The sequence below is a fragment of the Syngnathoides biaculeatus genome, chromosome 5, assembly GCF_019802595.1.
Source record: "Syngnathoides biaculeatus isolate LvHL_M chromosome 5, ASM1980259v1, whole genome shotgun sequence".
NCBI lineage: Eukaryota > Metazoa > Chordata > Actinopteri > Syngnathiformes > Syngnathidae > Syngnathoides > Syngnathoides biaculeatus.
Window position 1 is genome coordinate 5,282,069 of NC_084644.1, and position 17,982 is coordinate 5,300,050.

The 17,982-nt window shown below is 44.7% G+C and overlaps 1 protein-coding gene across 2 annotated transcripts in view; it reads left to right on the forward strand.

The window, feature by feature from the left end:
• The window catches only part of ptprub (protein tyrosine phosphatase receptor type Ub), a 237,349-nt gene that overhangs the window by 155,798 nt on the left and 63,569 nt on the right, over positions 1 to 17,982 (forward strand). For both annotated transcript variants that reach the window (XM_061819017.1, XM_061819018.1), the window contains exons 8-12: positions 387 to 704; positions 3,796 to 3,905; positions 9,631 to 9,832; positions 12,270 to 12,372; positions 12,467 to 12,740. In XM_061819017.1, the coding sequence (XP_061675001.1) occupies positions 387 to 704; positions 3,796 to 3,905; positions 9,631 to 9,832; positions 12,270 to 12,372; positions 12,467 to 12,740 (1,007 nt within the window). The remainder of the gene's footprint in view (positions 1 to 386; positions 705 to 3,795; positions 3,906 to 9,630; positions 9,833 to 12,269; positions 12,373 to 12,466; positions 12,741 to 17,982) is intronic.

A 17,982-nucleotide genomic window follows, 5' to 3' on the forward strand; every position in this document is an offset into this window, starting at 1 on the left:
TGCCCCAAAAGCTTATTCTGTATTTTAAATATAGGATGCAACATAACATTAACCTTAAAATGGTTTGGGAGCGAAATCATACCCTTCCCTTGTCGTCAGTAGCTCGCAAGGGGCTGGCTGCTTGAAAAGTAGATCTTGGGGTAAAAAAGTCTGGGCTCTAGGGTAATGTGCAGTTCATCTGAGGAAGAGCACAATGGGGAATTTAGTTGCCACCCAAACCTAAAGGGGAAGGGAGGATATGGCCGCCACATGAAGAGAAATCCTTTCACGCGACCAATGTTTTATGTCTATATGTAAAAGCCTTCCTTGATGATTTCCATTTTTATGATCGCTGCGTCTCAATTCATCTCCCGCTTCCTTTTTTTCCAATTTCTCCATCCATTCAGAGCCCATGCGTGCGCTGCGGGGCCTGACGGCCACAGATATCCAGCCCAGGCAGTTGTCCCTGCTGTGGGAGAACTTGGCGTTCAACGTGACGCGCTGCCACAGCTACTCAGTGTCCCTCTGCTATCGCTACACCACCGCGGGAGGCGGCGGCGGCCACAACACCACCGTGCGCGAATGCCTGGCCGTGGAGCACAACGCCTCGCGCTTCACGCTGCGTGATCTGCCGCCGTACCACGGCATCCATGTCCGTCTGTCCCTGGCCAACCCGGAGGGCAAGAAAGAGGGCAGGGAGGTCACGTTCCAGACGGAGGAAGACAGTAAGTCCCCGGCGAGGAGGTCAGGGAAAAGAATGAGGAGAGGAGAAACAAACAAACAAACGAGGGATCACTTGACACGATAGCGTGTAATCATTTTTAAAAAGCAATTCTTTCGGTGGTAAAAGAACACCCAATTTGTTTTGCTGCGCTTCATTTCAGGGGGAAATGTAACTAAATCCGTCAGTTGCCGCGCAAATAATTTACAGCGGTCGCAGGCGCTCGTCTCTGTGACAGTTGAGGTTACGCTGACACGGAACAATCCGTACCGCTTTGAAAACCGGGTTTGTTTGTGCCAACGCTCAATGATGTGCTCGAGCACGGTTAGAAGAGGCGGACTTATATGGCGTTAGAGAGCGTAATGGGAGAACATGGACAGTATATTTAATTTACGGGATTGAAAAGGAGAGCGCTCATTGAAATCAGGATATTGTGGAAGTCCCCCCCCCCACCCCCCCCATCTTCCGGCTAGCCGTCTTCCGAGCCATCCGACGTCTCTGTGAGATCTGAAACTCGATTTCCCCCTTTCTTCTTCGCAAGTTTCACCGTACGTAAATTTAAGAAATGTATTTATTTTTTGCTTAAAATGCTTGATTTGCTTAAACGAGCAACTTGCCTTTTTTGGAGCCATGATTGGGGCTTATTATGGTCGTCCTTGATAAGAGAAAAAAAAACAACGGTCACTACCGGAACACATTTATGTACAGCTGATTTCGCCGCGCATATTATTTCATTTCTGTGTTTTTTTTCGGGGGGGCGTCCGAATGGACAATAACAAAACGCGACATGGGCGGGTCAGCTGCTTGCGCCGCGCGCACTATGTTATTTCTGGGTTTTTCCGGCGACGTGGGACTTCACAACAAAGCGCGTCGTGGGTCAGCTGGTCTGATTTGCTGTTTCCGGGTTTTGTCACGGGCGTTCGAGTACCAACCGTTTGACAACAGAAGCAAAAAAAAAAAAAATCGCAAAATTTTCGTTCTCAAGCTTAGTGTGTGACATACAGTCTAAAAAAAAAAAAAATACTTAGCGCGCCATGTATCACTGTCATGACAAGCATTAAAATACAGTTGTTTAGTAGGCTTTATCCCTAAAACGTAAATGGAATATTACTGAAATCTTCTGTAGTATTATGCCGTTTAAACATTTACACTGTGCTTAAATATAGGAGGAAAAACGATTGAAACAATGATCTTAATTGCAAGTTAAAAATTCTACCTAAATCCATGTTTGCAAACAAAGAATTCTAAAATATTAAATGTAACTGGATGTTGAATACAACTGAAATGTACGTAGAAATATATTGCACTAGATTTAAAAGAAAAAAGTCATGGTAAAACTATACCCATTTTTAACATTTACAGTAATTCAGCAGGGAGTTACTGGATTCGATTTTTTTCATTTTATTTTTTTTAACACGCACAGCAACCTCTGTGGTTTCACTTTTTTATAAACATCCACATTCCTACTCCTGGACCGAATCAGACACGAGATTGTCTGTCAGCGATTACCATCTGTTGTTTATTAAATGCGGACCGCACCGTATTTGATTTAAAATGCAGCGTACGGGTCAAAGGCCGCCTGCCAGCCTCGCGTCCAGTCTGCTGTTTGAAGCTGCCGTTCGTCAAAGTCTCCCGCAGTTCCTTTTATTCCATTTCGATGGATCCCATCAATTACTCCAACAGCTAATTTAACGGCGAATGCCAGAACGGCCAAAACGTACAGCGTTACAGTTTTTAACGGTGGCGTTATCATCTTCAGTCGCCGTATGTCCCTAGCAAGACACGGACTTGCCATGATGTGGAAATGACGAGCGTTATGTAACTTCTCCGCGGCGTTCTGAGGAATTGTTTCGGCGGGCGTGATTAGCACAACAAAAGGTGCTCTCCATAATTCCGGAAATATTACACCCGTCACCCCGGTAAGTCCTTTAGATAGCGCTCTCTTTGCTCCCTTCTTATCTGCTGCTCATCATTTGTGTTTCCGCGCGTGACCGTGTTTGCGGCGGGGATGAAGGCGGGTCATCTTTTTTTTTTTTTTTTTTTTTTTTTTTTTTTTTTTTAATGAAACAAATGCCAGCGAGGATGAGATGTACTGACAAAAGATTTTTCATTTTTCAGAAGCGATAAGACTGTAATTAATGGGGCATTTATTCTGAGCATATTTTACGGCAACTGCTCACACTCCCATGAGGATAATACAATGGATCATCCACTGGTTGGTGGTTTGAATCCTGGTTCGAAGTCTCCATTTGGGAAGTGTCCTTGGGCAAAACACTGAACCCTAAATAAGAAACACAATTGCCTTTTGGGTCGCAATTGGTCAGTGAGAAAACTTATGTTTGCTATCCATCCATTCACTTTCTTTTGCCGCTTATCCTCACGGGGGTCGCGGGGAGTGCTGGAGCATATCCCAGCTGCCAATGGGCAGGAGGCGGGGTAAAACCCTGAATTAATTGCCAGCCAATCGAAGGCACATCGAGACAAACGGTCGCAGTCACAATCACACCTAGGGGCAATTTCATGTTGCATGTTTTGGGGATGTGGGAGGAAATCGGCGTGCCCGGAGTAAACGCACGCAGCCACGGGGAGAACATGCAAACTCCACACAGGCGGGGCCGGGATCGAACCCGGTCCTCAGAACTGAGCCGTGCCGCCTCATGTTTGCTATTTTATTGATTATGAAGCGGACACACTTATTAGTCATTTGTGTTTGTTGTGCTAAATGAATGTACAGTTGAAGCCAGAAGTTTAGGTACACTGTGCAAAAACACACATTTTTTTTTTTTTTTTTTTTGTCTCACTCTCTGAAGTCGAATGAGACTCAACCCCTCATCGTCAGTCCTTCCCCAAATCTTTTGACCTTGAAGAAATGATAACATTCTCTCAGAAATTCTCTCTCTCGGATGTATTGTGGCATTTAATAAAACACGTTTTGGTGATCCTGACTGGCCTGAAACAGGAGAGGACACAATAATAATAAGTGTAATAACTCCAGTGTATGTTTGAGTTTTGTTCTTGAACTTCCTCGTGGCCATGATGTGGCTGACGTAAACAGAATTAGACTGAGCTTCTCGTTTTGTGACGTTGTCTTCCAGTCCCTGGAGGCATCGCACCAGAGTCCCTGACGTTCACCCCGCTGGATGACATGATCTTCCTGAAGTGGGAGGAGCCTCTCGAGCCCAATGGCCTGATTACTCAATACGAGGTTGGTGTTGTGACAACATTTGTTGACTCCTCAGCATTTTTATCATGTGAAAAGTTCGTTCTGTGAGGGATTGCTGTATTTTGCCATCCATCCATTTTTGTTGCCGCTTATCCTCACGAGGGTCACGGGGAGTGCTGGAGACTATCCCAGCTGTCAAGTGGCAGGAGGCGGGGTTACACCCTGAACTGGTTGCCAGCCAATCGCAGGGCAAACTGAGACAGACAACAGCCGCACTCACAATCACACCTATGGGCAATTTAGAGTGTCCTAATTAATGTTGCATGTTTTTGGGATGTGGGAGGAAACCGGAGTGCCCGGAGAAAACCCACGCAGGCACGGGAAGAACGTGCAATCTCCACCCAGGCGGGTCCGGGATCGAACCCGTGTCCGCAGAACTGTGAGGCCAACGCTTTACCGGCCGAGCCACCGTGCCGCCCTGTATTTTTCCTCAAATATAAAATAAAAACAGCAACAGGTGGTCCGATACTGTGTACTTAGGGAAAACCACGAGCGTTTTCAGTTCAACATAAGGTGAACGTATTTTTTTTATTAAGTCATTGGCTGCATGTAGCAGTGACTGCAGCTTATGTTGGAGAACAATATGTATTCAAATCCATTTTACCTTTGTGCTTTTTTTGTTTTTTGTTTTTTGTTTCTGGAACTGTTCACGGCACTCCAACCTCTTTCATAGCCGGTATCTCTCTCACGCATACGGCTTCATTTAGCCAAACACAATACTTGACTGATCCGCTGCAACCAGTGATGGAGACTTATCTATTATCGCACATTTTGTGCCCGCAAGAATCCGACCCCGGACTTGGAGTTCTCTCGATGAGAGTCAAAATCAACCCGTTTCCTAACACGGACTAAATACGGCGGAACTGCCAAAAGTCCAACAGCCGAACGATGCGCGGTTTGGAATTCAATTTGAATCTTTCCGAAAGAGTCACTGAGAGGTTTCAGCAGCGATTGGAAAATTGGTAAAAAGTTAAAAAACAAACAAACAATAAAGCACCGATTGAACATGCAACATGCAAATAAATCCACGCAGGAAGTCAAGAGCACAGATTCAAACCCAAACCTCACAACTGTCAAGCAGGTATGCTGACCAATCACTCACTATGCCGCCTAGCGTCGGAAAAGCTCGTCAAAAAAAACTATTGATTCCTATTTAGACATTTTGACCAATTAAAAATCGACCAGTGTTTCTGAGGTTGGGTACTTGGTAAGTGCATACAGGGAAACAATTCATTGATTGATATCTTTCTGAAGTTTTTTTTTTTTTTTTTTAAATATGTATACTAAAGAAAATGAGTATTTGAACACCCTGCTATATTGCAAGTTCTCCCATTTGGAAATCTTGAAGTGATCTGAAATTTTCATCGTAGGTGCATGTCCACTGTGACAGAGATAGTCTAAAAAGAAAAACCCAGAAATCACAAATGTGTGAATTTTTTTTTTCTTTTTCCTCTTTTTTTTTTTTTTTTGGACAATTTATTTGTGCGATACAGCTGCAAATAAGTATTTGAACCACTTGTCTATTAGCTAGAATTCTGCCCCTCAAAGACATGTTAGTCCGCCTTTAAAAGTCTACCCCCACTCCAAGGTGAGGAATCAGCCCAGGACTACCCGACAGGACTTGGTCAATGACCTGAAAAGAGCTGGGACCACCGTTTCCAAGGTGACTGTTGGTAAAACACTAAGATGTCATGGTTTGAAATCATGCATGGCACGGAAGGTTCCTCTGCTTAAACCAGCACATGTGAAGGCCCGTCTTAAGTTTGACCATTTGGATGCTACAGAGGAGTCATGGGAGAAGGTTTTGTAGTCAGATGACACCAAAATGGAACTTTTTGGTCATAGTTCCACTAACCGTGTTTGGAGGAAGCCCAATGATGAGTTCCATCCCAAGAACACCATCCCTACTGTGAAGCATGGGGGTGCAAGCATCATACTTTGGGGGTGATTTTCTGCACATGGGACAGGACGACGGGACTGTATTGAGGAGAGGATGACCGCGGCCATGTGTTGTGAGATTCTGGGGAACAACCTCTTTCCCTCAGTCAGAGCGTTGAAGATGAGTCGTGGATTGCGTCTTTCAACGTGACAATGACCCGAAGCACACAGGCAGAAAAACCAAGGAGTGGCTCTGCAAGAACCATATCAAGGTCCTGGTGTGGCCTAACTAGTCACTTCCAGACCTAAACCCAATAGAAAATCTTTTGTGTTTCTCAGCGACAGCCCAGAAACCTGTCCGATCTAGAGAAGATCTGTGTGGAGGAGTGGGCCAAAATCCCTCCCGCAGTGTGCGCAAACCTGGTGAACAACTACAGGAAACGGTTGACCTCTGTAATTGCAAACAAAGGCTACTGTAGCAAATATTAACATTGGTTTTCTCAGGTGTTCAAATACTTATTTGCAGCTGTATCGCGCAAAGAAATCGTTAAAAAAAAATCATTCATTGTGATTTCTGGATTTTTCTTTTAAGATGAGCTCTCTCACAGTGGACATGCACGTACGATGAAAATTTCATACCCCTCTATGATATCTCAGTGGGAGAACTTGCAATATAGCAAGGTGTTCAAATACTTCTTTTCTTCACTGTATATATGACCCCCCGCGATTGAAACTGGTTGTTTTCTTGTTTTCTCCCACTGCTTATCTTCTATCTTCGGCAATCCATCTCGCTTATATTAAGAGCCCGAGATAACGGGAATGCCCTCTCGCCCTCAACCGCACACTTTTATCATAGAACTGGTCTCGAAGCATAAACTCCAGCCGGCCTCATTATTAGATAACGCGCACGTCCGTGTGATGATGTAGGCCATCTTGTTGAGCGTGGTAATGATTTGGTGTTTAGTTGTACAGAGGCCGTGTCTGTGGCACGGCATTTTTTGTTTTCCCTTGCCTCTCTCACAATGTCCTCTCAGAGATATTATTAAATAGGATTTGTGGTTTGACAGATGAAGTGGAGGCGGCTATTGTGCGTGGATGTCGCTCAGCTGACTGCGAATGCGAATACAGCGCTGTAGAAATCCTCTTCAGTTTACTCGGACTAAACCATTGTTGGCTCTGCCGCAGCCCGCCGACTGCGTTACAAGCTTTCTTTAACTTTTCCTTTGCTCACTGCGGGATTTTTTTTTTTCCCACATTAAGCTCTATTAGGGATAATCGGCGAAAGGGTGCTTAAGGGATGTCTTGGACTCGCCGTACACTGAGCAACGTCGTCGAAAGCAGCTGAAGTGGACTAATGGGGGGAAAAAATTACTTTTCGAGACTCATTGCCACAAAAGCAGTGCACATCTACTGATGCGCTGCAACGGAAAAACGGCGATTGGATTTTTATTTTCCAGATAGAAAATACTGTACTGTCTTTTGTAAATGAACCACAAAAACATGGCGCGATTGTCAAGGAAGACGCAAATGGCCACAAAGAGGAAACGAACTTGAGTCAGGGGGTGTGTGGATCTTTTCGATCGGGATTGAGCAGCCAACCCACGCACTGATCATACCTGTGCAGACTCTACAGTTTGTAAATTGTAAATCCATCCATTAAGTATCCTCACAAGTGTCACGGTAGTACTGGAGCCCATCCTAGCTATGATCGGGCAGCAGGTGGGGTACACTCTGAACTGGTTGCCAGCCAATCGCAGGGCACATAGAAACAACCAACCTTTCGCACTCACGATCACACCTACGGGCAATTTAGTCTACAGTCGTGGCATGTTTTTGGGATGTGGGAGGAAACCGGAGTGCCCTGAGAAAACCTACGCAGGCACAGATAGAAGGTGCAAACCCCACACAGGCGGGGCCGGGATTTGAGCCCCAGTCTGCACAACTGTGAGGCAGACCATATAACCAGTCGTGTATCTTTTCTAAATTATAAACACAGTTAATTATTATTGCAAATATGGATGTCCCCATTTGACCACTTGACCAAAAATTAGGGTCGATTAGATGATTTTTCGGCGGCACGGTGGCTCAGCTGGTAAAGCGTTGGCCTCACAGGTCTGAGGACCCTGGGTCCAATCCCGGCGCCCCCGCCTGTGTGGAGTTTGCATGTTCAACCCCGTGCGTGCCTGGATTTTCTCCGGGCACGCCGGTTTCCTCCCACATGCCAAAAACACGCAACATTAAATGGGCACTCTGAATTGCCCATAGGTGTGATTGAGAATGCAGTTGTTTGTGCCCTGCGATTGCCCGGCAACCAGTTCAGGGTGTACCCCGCCTCCTGCCCGTTGACAGCCGGGATAGGCTCCAGCACTCCCCGTGACCCTCGTGGGGATAAGCGGCAAATAAAATGGATGGATAGATGATTTTTCAACTGGTTGAGAGCAAGTGGAAAAGAATGGGCTTTATTTATTTTCTGACACTTTAAATGTCACAAAATGACGACATAATCCAAAGGTACAAATATCTTTCCAAATGGAACAGTAATCGCTTCATCATAAACAATGTAACGTTTTGGGGGTGTTTTTAGTACAGGTTTAATATAAGTGACTTGTTTGCGTGTGTTAGTGACACACAAACACAATGTCTGCCCTCTTTGAGGGTGCTTTAAAGTGTTTGACACCCAAGGTGTAGTTTATTGTTCAACTTATCCCATAAGAAAAGAATATTTATTCCAAGACATCGTCATTTTAGAACTTGCCATCTTAATGCTAAGTCAATGGAAAACCCCATTGGCATGCTGGCTAGAATTAGCAGTTTTGCTTTTAAAGAATTAATATTTATGTTCAAACTCTATCGTGACACATACAGACTGGTAATATAACAATATACACTCACATGTATTTTTCCCAATCTGTTAAAAAAAAATTATTTAGTGTCTTATAGCAACATTCTTCTTTTTTTTTTTTGCATGCATGCATCACACCTCACTCTTTGTTTGTGGCTTAATTCCATAAAACGAGTCACCGAGCCCCGAGTGAGTTTGTTTTGAATCATTTTCAACACTATGAAAACCGAGCGGACGTACAAAATAAAGAAATCGTTGAATGGAATCGTATAATAAGCTACAGCACACGAAAATTGAATTTCCACTGTAATTGCGCATTATATTTGTTCAGTGTACAATTAAAAGTGCATGCTTCCGCCACATGTGTTTTGTGTGTGTTCATTCCAGAACCTTCTTCCAGCTCGTAATGTCGATGCGCATCCTTGTCAAATTGCTGCCATGTCATCTAATTTAGCTCTTCACTCTTTCAGGATATAACTGGTTAGACACTTGAGCCCAACGTACTGTGCAAGTGAGGCAAACAAGTGCTCCAAGGAAATCTTTGGTGGGGGGGGGAAAAAAAAAAAACGGACTTTTAATACTTAGCATTTTCCGAGTTTTAAAATGATTTAACGAGGTTTGTTAAAGGCTGAATCACGGATTGTTCTTGAACTGTGATCTTTTTTTGTCTGTCTCTCAAAAAGGGAGAATTGTACTTTTTCTTTTTTCAATGTCAATCAGTAATTATAGCAAGGGAATTAAAATTCAGGATGTCGGGCAATTTTTGAGTTCTGAAACTATTTAATGAGAGCTGTTAAAGGCTCAGTGACTTTCAGTCCACTTGAACTATGATCTCTTTTGTCTGTGTCTCACAGCAATGAAGAATTGTGCCCCCCACCCCCACCCCAAGTCAAATCAGTAACTGTAGCAAGTCAAATTATTCAATTTTTAAGGATGTCCGACACTGTCGTAACTTTGAAAAGTGTACTCCTCCCTGTTGGCCTCCAGATCAGTTACCAGAGCATTGAGTCGTCCGACCCCGGCATCAACGTCCCGGGACCGAGGAGAACTGTATCCAAGCTAAAGAACGAGACCTATCACATGTTCTCCAATCTTCACCCGGGGACAACCTACCTGATCTCCGTGCGAGCCCGAACAGGGAAGGGCTTTGGCCAGACGGCCCTCACCGAAATCACCACAAACATCTCAGGTATTGTTTTGCTCAAAGTTCCGTCTGTACTGACTTGTCTGGAGCAGACCATCTGTGCAGATTTCTTTGGGACGCAATCAATCGCAAGCTTATACTTTTGAAAAATGGTTTATTCCAGGGTATCTACAAAAAGCAGACGAATGAACAGTTACCATAGCAGCAATAGCAGGACTTAACAACTATGATACAGAATATTACATATATTTTACCTTTTGTGTTTGGTGTACTTTTACAGTTTTACACAGCTGAGGCCAAAAGCACGTACTCGTTCGTGTCTGCAAATCAGCTGCCAGATTGGAAGCGATTTGCCAAACATGAAGCCACATTCTTGCCAACGTCACTCTAGCTCCTTGAACAGAATGCGCCCGCTAACTTTGTGCCATCATCGCATGTTCATGTTCCGCCCACTGCGGGCTACATTTAAGATATTCTTCTTATCGTTCACTTTGTAAAACCAAAATTGATTCTCTCAGATCGGGGAAGCTATTTTCTATCGCCTTTCTGAGCAAAGCGTCGGGCTGTCGTCTTGTTGTCCTTGTGACATTAATTAACTTATGGAAAAGCATCACTCAGAGAACTCTGCAGAATATTATACGCAGTATAAAGAAAAATATTGCGCGGGTTCTCGGGAGCAAACTGCCACATCTGAGAGTCTCAGAGCTTTTTAATGCTGATGGAAATCCAGCGTTGCACTTTGTCTCTCTTTTTAATGGGGCATTTGTGCTTGTTTTGGGATTGGATTGCACCTCTTAAGTACGCGGGGGGGGGGGGGGGAAGCAACTGTTTCCTGTTCACACTGCGTACGTCTCTTTTCTGAGGTGTTATTTTGTTTCATTATAGATTTAAGGCACAATCCCAGGCTACTGGTTGGATTTCATATAGAACTGTGGCCAAATGCCAGTCTGTAGAAAGAGGGCAAAAGTCTCGGTAGATCATCCTCAACTCGCTTTGCCGGGTCACGGTGAATAACATTCACTTTAACTGAGTGCCGTCTGATGATGATGAATTGATGCTTGAACAACTTCAACAACGTAACTGTCAACATCTTCGCGCTGTGTATCCGCACACTTACACTTTCAAAAATGAGGACCGTAATTTCTCGAGTATAATGCGTCCTGAACTATAATGCGCTCCCCCAAAGTTGACCTAAAAAAAAAGAAAAAAAATCTGGAAAACCCTTCTACCAATGTATAATGCGCACCACCAATTTTCCGCTGGCCATATGCTCAAAATATTGGGAATTATTTGTATTTATGTTTTGTTGGGTTTGCATTGTCTGTACAACAATCTTTCATCATAATTATTGTGCACGTGCTGATGTACCCGTAATATAATGTCGGGACAGGCCACAAGACACGCTGGTCCTGGTCCCTGTAATTGTCAGAACAGAATCCCTCAACCAACTAAAATAAATGCTCAATGATGGCATAGCATTTTATTAATACTGTTGATAACACATTACAATCTTAAATACATATTTAACACTGTTTGATGGAAACATTTTTTTTTTTTTTGCATTAAATAATTTTTGCATAATGCAATTTACTGTATCCTCTACATTACTCATCCTTCGCCAAGACTTCAAAAGCAACATCTGGCTCATCTCCAATCTGAAAAATAACCATCGTAGCTACCTTTGGTCACTTGGTCCAGTTCTGGTGCCTCCCGGATTCACAAACGCTGATCCCGTTTTGCTCCCACGGCATGTCATCCTCTGTGCCATCCATGGCATTTGTGGGGAAACATATTTTTTAATCCCGCAGCCTCTCGCCCACCTGACGCCGGAGCTTTCCTAAATTACAGTACTTCTACTGCGAGCTCAGTCTACCTGGCAAGACTTCCTCCGTCCCTCTTGCAAAGCCCCATTTTTAATGTCCAAATCTATTTTATACCTTTACCGGATGCTGTGGTATTAGCCAACCATTTTCCATGTCGTAATCTACATTAATAGTTTTCTCAGTCTTCACTTTCTAATTGGGTGATGATATTAAAGCGAAATGTTCCGCCACAACTCCAGAGAAGAACGAGGCAAATCCTTTTAAATGAAAAGCCCAATCAGTTTAGCCTCGGTACCACGACTTTTAATTGGACCTGCGGCCAGGAAAACCTGATGAAGCGCTCAAACAATATGCTAATGATGAGGATATGGACATCTAGTATATTAGGTCTGCTGCCTTTTTAGGTACTTTGGCGTGCCAGTTCTACTCCAGACCCAATCTATACTTTGGAATTTCCATCAATTTAAATGGCAAACAATTTTAGGAAACTGGTCAACCTCAGTTTCCAATGATGGACAGGAATAAATCTATTTTAACGTCAAAAGCAACAGAGAGAGACTGTGTGAAGGTTGGATGCTTTACCGTTGTGTGATGGTCTAAGACTGTTGAACAGTTCTACAGTTGGTCATATGCCATGTCACTAAATAATGTCCTCACAGCGCCGACGTTTGATTATGGAGATATACCTTCCCCCTTGAGCGAGACTGAAAACACAATAACTGTGGTGCTGCGCCCCGCCCAAGGGAGAGGAGCACCTGTCAGGTGAGGAAACCATTTCAAATTGTGGGATGAAATCTCGTTCCGTCGCAAATAATTGCATGGGGAAAAAAAATGTTACTGTCTCGTCCGTGTGCAGCACATACCAGGTGGTGGTCGAGGAGGAGACCGTGAAAAAAGTGAAGCGGGAGCTGGGGCTTCAAGAGTGCTTCCCTCTGCCGATGTCCCACGGTGAGGCCATGGCCCGGGGCACCCCGCACTACTACACCGCTGAGCTGCCACCCAGCAGCCTGCCAGAGGCCAGTCCCTTCACCGTGGGAGACAATCACACGTACAACGGCTACTGGAACACCCCTCTGGACCCGCGCAAAAGCTACCTCGTCTACTTCCAGGCCATGAGCAACTTCCGAGGGGTGAGCGATCGTCGACTCCCGCCGGTTGTGCGGTTCGTCTGGCGTGACGTTGTTCAGCTGTAGGCTTCGGTAAACACGGGGAGTTGCAGCCGTCATTAAGCAGCGTTAATGATTATCTGTTTGTGCTAGTGCTGTGCCATAACAGCTGGCATTCTCTGCGCTCACAACCCATGGAAAAGTGTATTTCTGTTGCAAAAAGGCTTGGTAGACGGCAACATTTCGAGCTGGCAGTCGTAACTACTTGGACATGATCGACGTTTATTTCCTGCCACTTTGATTCTCTGAAAACAAAACGTGCCAGAAATGAGGTTCTGCTCGCACGGATTACTCTTGGCTAGCAAAGTTGCAATCAACAGAAATTACCGAGAGTCAACGCTCCACTCCCCGTCGTCTGCCTTTTTATTTGACATGCTCGCCTCGGTCCCATTTGTTTTGTCGCTTGACAAAGTGGCCGCCGCTCAATCGTTTCATATTTGTACTTAATTTAGCATTTCTTTGCAAGTTGTGTGTTTAGCCGGTGTGTGTAGAATCAGCTAACATGGTTTTAGAAGTTCTTGGTTGTGAGGTGCAATGTTGTGTTTCTGTGCCCATCAATGGACCCCCACCAACCCTCCTTCTTTTACTGTACAATACCCAGAGGGCACTACCATTCCAAATTCAATTACAGCAAGAGCCACTACCTGGACCAAGCAATTACTTAGTGATAATTGGGCCTCGGTGCAGATGATCAGAGGTAGAGCGCCTCTGCTTTCATATTTGCCATGCTTGGGTTTTATCATTTCCCCCCTTGGCACTTTGAAAGCGAATGACGTCTCAGTTGTTCACGATGCTTTGCTTGCAATGTGTGGTTAAGCGTGCGATGACACTTAGCCGTAGGCTCGGTCAAGGCCCCCCCATTGGGTCTTCACCTGGCTGAAGGCCGACCACTACAAGCGTTTGAATCAAATTGTAGTTTGTTTCCCTCCGGTGGTGCAGTTTGTTTGGTCGGGTGTGAATAAAATAATTGAATTGGAGGGTTGAGCAATTCAACGTATCTGATCGTATAAAGAGACGACGCTTGGTTCGGTTGAGTCGAGAAGCCAATCTAACCTCGATCCATGGTAATGTAACTAGAAATTATGATGAAAGATAAAAGCAGAGAGAGCGACGGTTGGTTACTCAATTAAATTTAAATCTAGAGCGTTTGAGACCAACCGCTCAGAGGAAAAAAGCAACTTGCATCATGGGACAAATATTCTCGAAAAATACAACAATAAAGTTGGAACTTTTTTTCTAAAGTCAGTCTTAGTCCATGGGTGTTGTGTAAGTGGGGTGGAGCAGTTGGCGGAAGGTGTCTGGTGTTCTATGTGACAGAAGTGTCTCCGCTAGGATGAAGGGCAAAGTCCATTAAACAGTGGTTTGGCCGGCCGGGATGTCCGGATTAGAGACGGTGGCGCTGAAGAAAGAACAGGAAGCAGAACTGGAGGTGGCAGAAATGAAGATGTTGAGGTTCTTGCTCTGAGTGAGCAGGTTTAGAAATGAGCTCATTCGAGGGACAGCCAAAGTTGGATGTTTTGGAGACAAGGTTCGAGAGGGCAGACTTCGATGGTTTGGACATGTTCAGAGGCGAGAGAGTGACTATGTTGGTAGAATGGTGCTGAGGGTGTAGCTGCCAGGCAAAAGAGCGAGAGGAAGACCAAAGAAAAGGTTGATGGATGTTGTGAGGGAGGAGATGAGGACAGTGGGTGTCAGAGAAGGGGATGCATGAGATCAGGCTTGGATGGAAAAAGATGACATGCTGTGGAAACCCCTAATCGGGACAAGCCGGAAGGAAAACGAAAAAGTCTTAGTCCAGGGAACTTTGAGCAGTGAAGGGTGACTTGAACGTGGTGAGGGGTTATTATGACCCCAGTTTAATAACATCTTTTATATGGTGGCATGTTGCCTTTCAAGACGTCCATATTTTCTCCTCTCGATAATGGTTGCCCAGCCCGCTGATTCTGAAATTGCGCAGGCGAACAAGAGCGGTCGCCTTTGTCGGTTCAAAGAACGGCGTGGCGATTACTGTCGTTACGTGTGACACAAGTGAGAAGTTGAGACGGCCCACGGGTGTGACGTCATCGCTTTATGGTCTGAAGCTTTTGTTCCAGTCCTTTTCCTATGGAGATCCACGTATAATGAAGTTCCACGAAACAGAGGTGGGTGGCTCATCCATTACCACAACCCAATGGAGAAACACAGTGGGGGAGAGTGCAGTGTGAGCATTTCATGTATCTGGTGCGCTAAGCGTGGGCTTAAATAGGGTTTACTGGCGGATGGGATTAGGTTTTGTTTAGTCTGGCAGTGGTCCAGACTCCATGACCCCGCAATGAGAGCGGCGCAGTTCCGAGAGTCCTCCTATTTTGCAAGTCATTTGTGTCGCCCGTTCCATTCTCCAAAAGTCGTTGAAATGACAGAGCAGGAATGAGACATGAAATCACTCCACGAGCCACTGTCCTATTGGACGCGCTTTCTGACATCACTGCCAGGTTGCTCTGGAATACAAACTTTTTCTATTCCGGGGTGCGTTGCGTCACCCACCCTCTTCACCTGCTGGCCGCCCCCTGAGGCGGGTCCCGCACCTAGATGATATTAAACGGTGGTGTCAAAACACCGCTGGTACCTTTTGCGATATCATTGTCACATTTGGTTACGTGTGAGTAGAAATGATCAAAATAAACCCGCGTGCGAATGCTAGCAGAGCTTTAACAATGCAGTATTTTATTCCATAGAGCTGCAATTATACATTTCCATGCTGTCCTTTCATATCTCCTGGAATGATTTGTCTATAGTCTGTTTACGACCACGTGACTACATCCGGGGCACGCGGCCATGTTGGATGGGTTCACTCTACTGACCGCGTTGTTCACTCTAATGCTTTTGCATATAGACCGGAGTTACACAAATGTTCGTACGACTGTTAAAAGTGACGCTAAAAAGACTGGAAAGTTGTCGGTGCTCATTGGATGTTGTTTCAAAAAAACGTTACGACACGAAGTGGGCTTTGATCGACAATATCGACCCACACGCCTTGGAGAAACACAAATGGAGCACACAAATGTGGGCGTCGGTAACCTATCCAGACGTGGTCAACTATCTCCTCTTCTCGACAAGTGTTTATACCGTGGAACAAGGAAAGAATTATAAAGGTCTGGAGGCCTACAAGCAATTCATCAATGGCTGGGTTCGTCACGGGGCGGCATCCATTGTAAGCAACCTGTGTCTCCACACTGCTAAGGTTAGCGTACCGCACAATGCAATTTAAATATGTACCGCGTGATTATAGTCAACGTTGTGTTAAATTATGTTGATTATACCAACGAAAGGTGTAGATTACTATTTACGTTTTTGTTACCGAGAGGGAGAGAGAGAGAGAGAGAGAGAGAGAGAGAGAGAGAGAGAGAGAGAGAGAGAAGAGAGAGAGAGAGAGAGAGCGAGAGAGAGAGAGAGAGAGAGATAGAGAGAGAGAGAGAGAGAGAGAGAGAGAGAGAGAGGTTCAACCGGGATGAGTCCCAAGTGGAGCCCGCACCTTTTTCTCCACTTCCACGGCTAACCTCACGAAACAGCTAGCGGTGCGATAACTCGTTTTTGCAAACTTATTATAATAAAACAGAAAATACAGATTTTGGAGACATGCATTGCATTCCCACACGTGTATTGTGCTCGGCTGCTAGATCGGCTCTGCTAATACGAGACAGCCACGGTTGTCGCCGTTTGGTTGCTAACTGCTGCGTTTTCTCGCACTGGTTCTTGATCAAAGCTGGCAGTCGAAAGAAAGACGCTTTACAACGCCCTTTTGAGCAACTGATAACATAGCAGTCATACGCCTTTGTGAAATGTTTCGTGCTTAGTTACGTGTGTTTACGCGAATTCACCCAACCAAGATGGCGCCCGCGTTCTAAATCGGAAGGTGTGTGACGTCAGTCGAAAACAGTCTATATGATAAATACTGTGTTGGCGTTCAAGCTCCTGTATGTAGTACTATATACTAGAAAACTATAAGATGCAACTATAGAGTGGCAAAAAATGATAATAAACTGATAGTTCAAATGCTTATAGTCATGATTAAAAACGTCTTTTGAGTTTGACTTCATTCAACGACAGTGCTGCTCCCTAGTGGCATAAAAACAAGAGGCTGTATGATTAAAATGAAAGATCATTTTTAGGTTGGTTTTGTGTGTGTATGTGTATACATGCGCGTGTACATCCTCCCAGCAATCACAGAGGTAATTTTTCAGTAAACTGTACCAGCTCTAAAAGGAAGTAATCACGTATCGTACAGTAGTTGGATAGGAATCTTTTCCCGCATATGCAATGCACTTACCTCTTTGAAATTTTTGAAATCATATTACGAAAAAACTTAGTGGAATATCTCCATCAGACCACAAGAGAAAATGGAGAGAGCATTGCCAATAAAGGTTTCCTCCTTGGGTCATATTGACTGGCTCATTAATTGAGGTCTGCTGGGTTTTGCGTCGGTCTTGACAGTTTGAAGACGAGCAAAATTACACCCTCTATTCCGCAGCGGTGGAAGCAGCGCGAGTCGTTTGAACAGTATGGGGCCACATAATATTTAGCGTTTAGCTCGGCTAATTATCTAGAGAGGGACTGTCAAGCTCGTGTAATTGCTTTGATTGATCTGTCGAAAGAGGCACTTCAAAGTCCGCGGATAGGAGACTGCGGCTTTGCTTGCAAATGCGCCATCTCGAGATGTCAAAGACATACGCGCACAGGCTCATATATATGCACGCACACTTGTGTGCGTTGGCATTCAGGCAGGGTGTTTGAATGTACCCGGGACCCACCTGCCCCTGCAGCATGACTGGCACTGTGCACAATTAAATGAATGTGCCAAGTGTGAGCTTGCATGCCAAGCTTGCCAATTAACTCTTACGTGAAGCCGGCCTGCAATGAAATCCAAGCCCGTGTCGAAGAGGAAAAACACCTGTCTCGAAAATACACTGGAATAAAATAAGTATTTGAACAGCCTGCTATATTGCAAGTTCTCCCAATTAGAAGTCATGGAGGGGTCTGAAATTTTCATCGTAGGTGCATGTCCACAGAGAGATAATCTAAAAAGAAAAATCCAGAAATCACAATGTATGATTTTTTTTTTTTTAACGATTTATTTATGTGATACAGTATCTGTATCTGTACAGTAGCCTTTGTTTGCATTTACAGAAGGCAAATGTTTCCTGTAGTTGTTCACCACACTGCAGGAGGG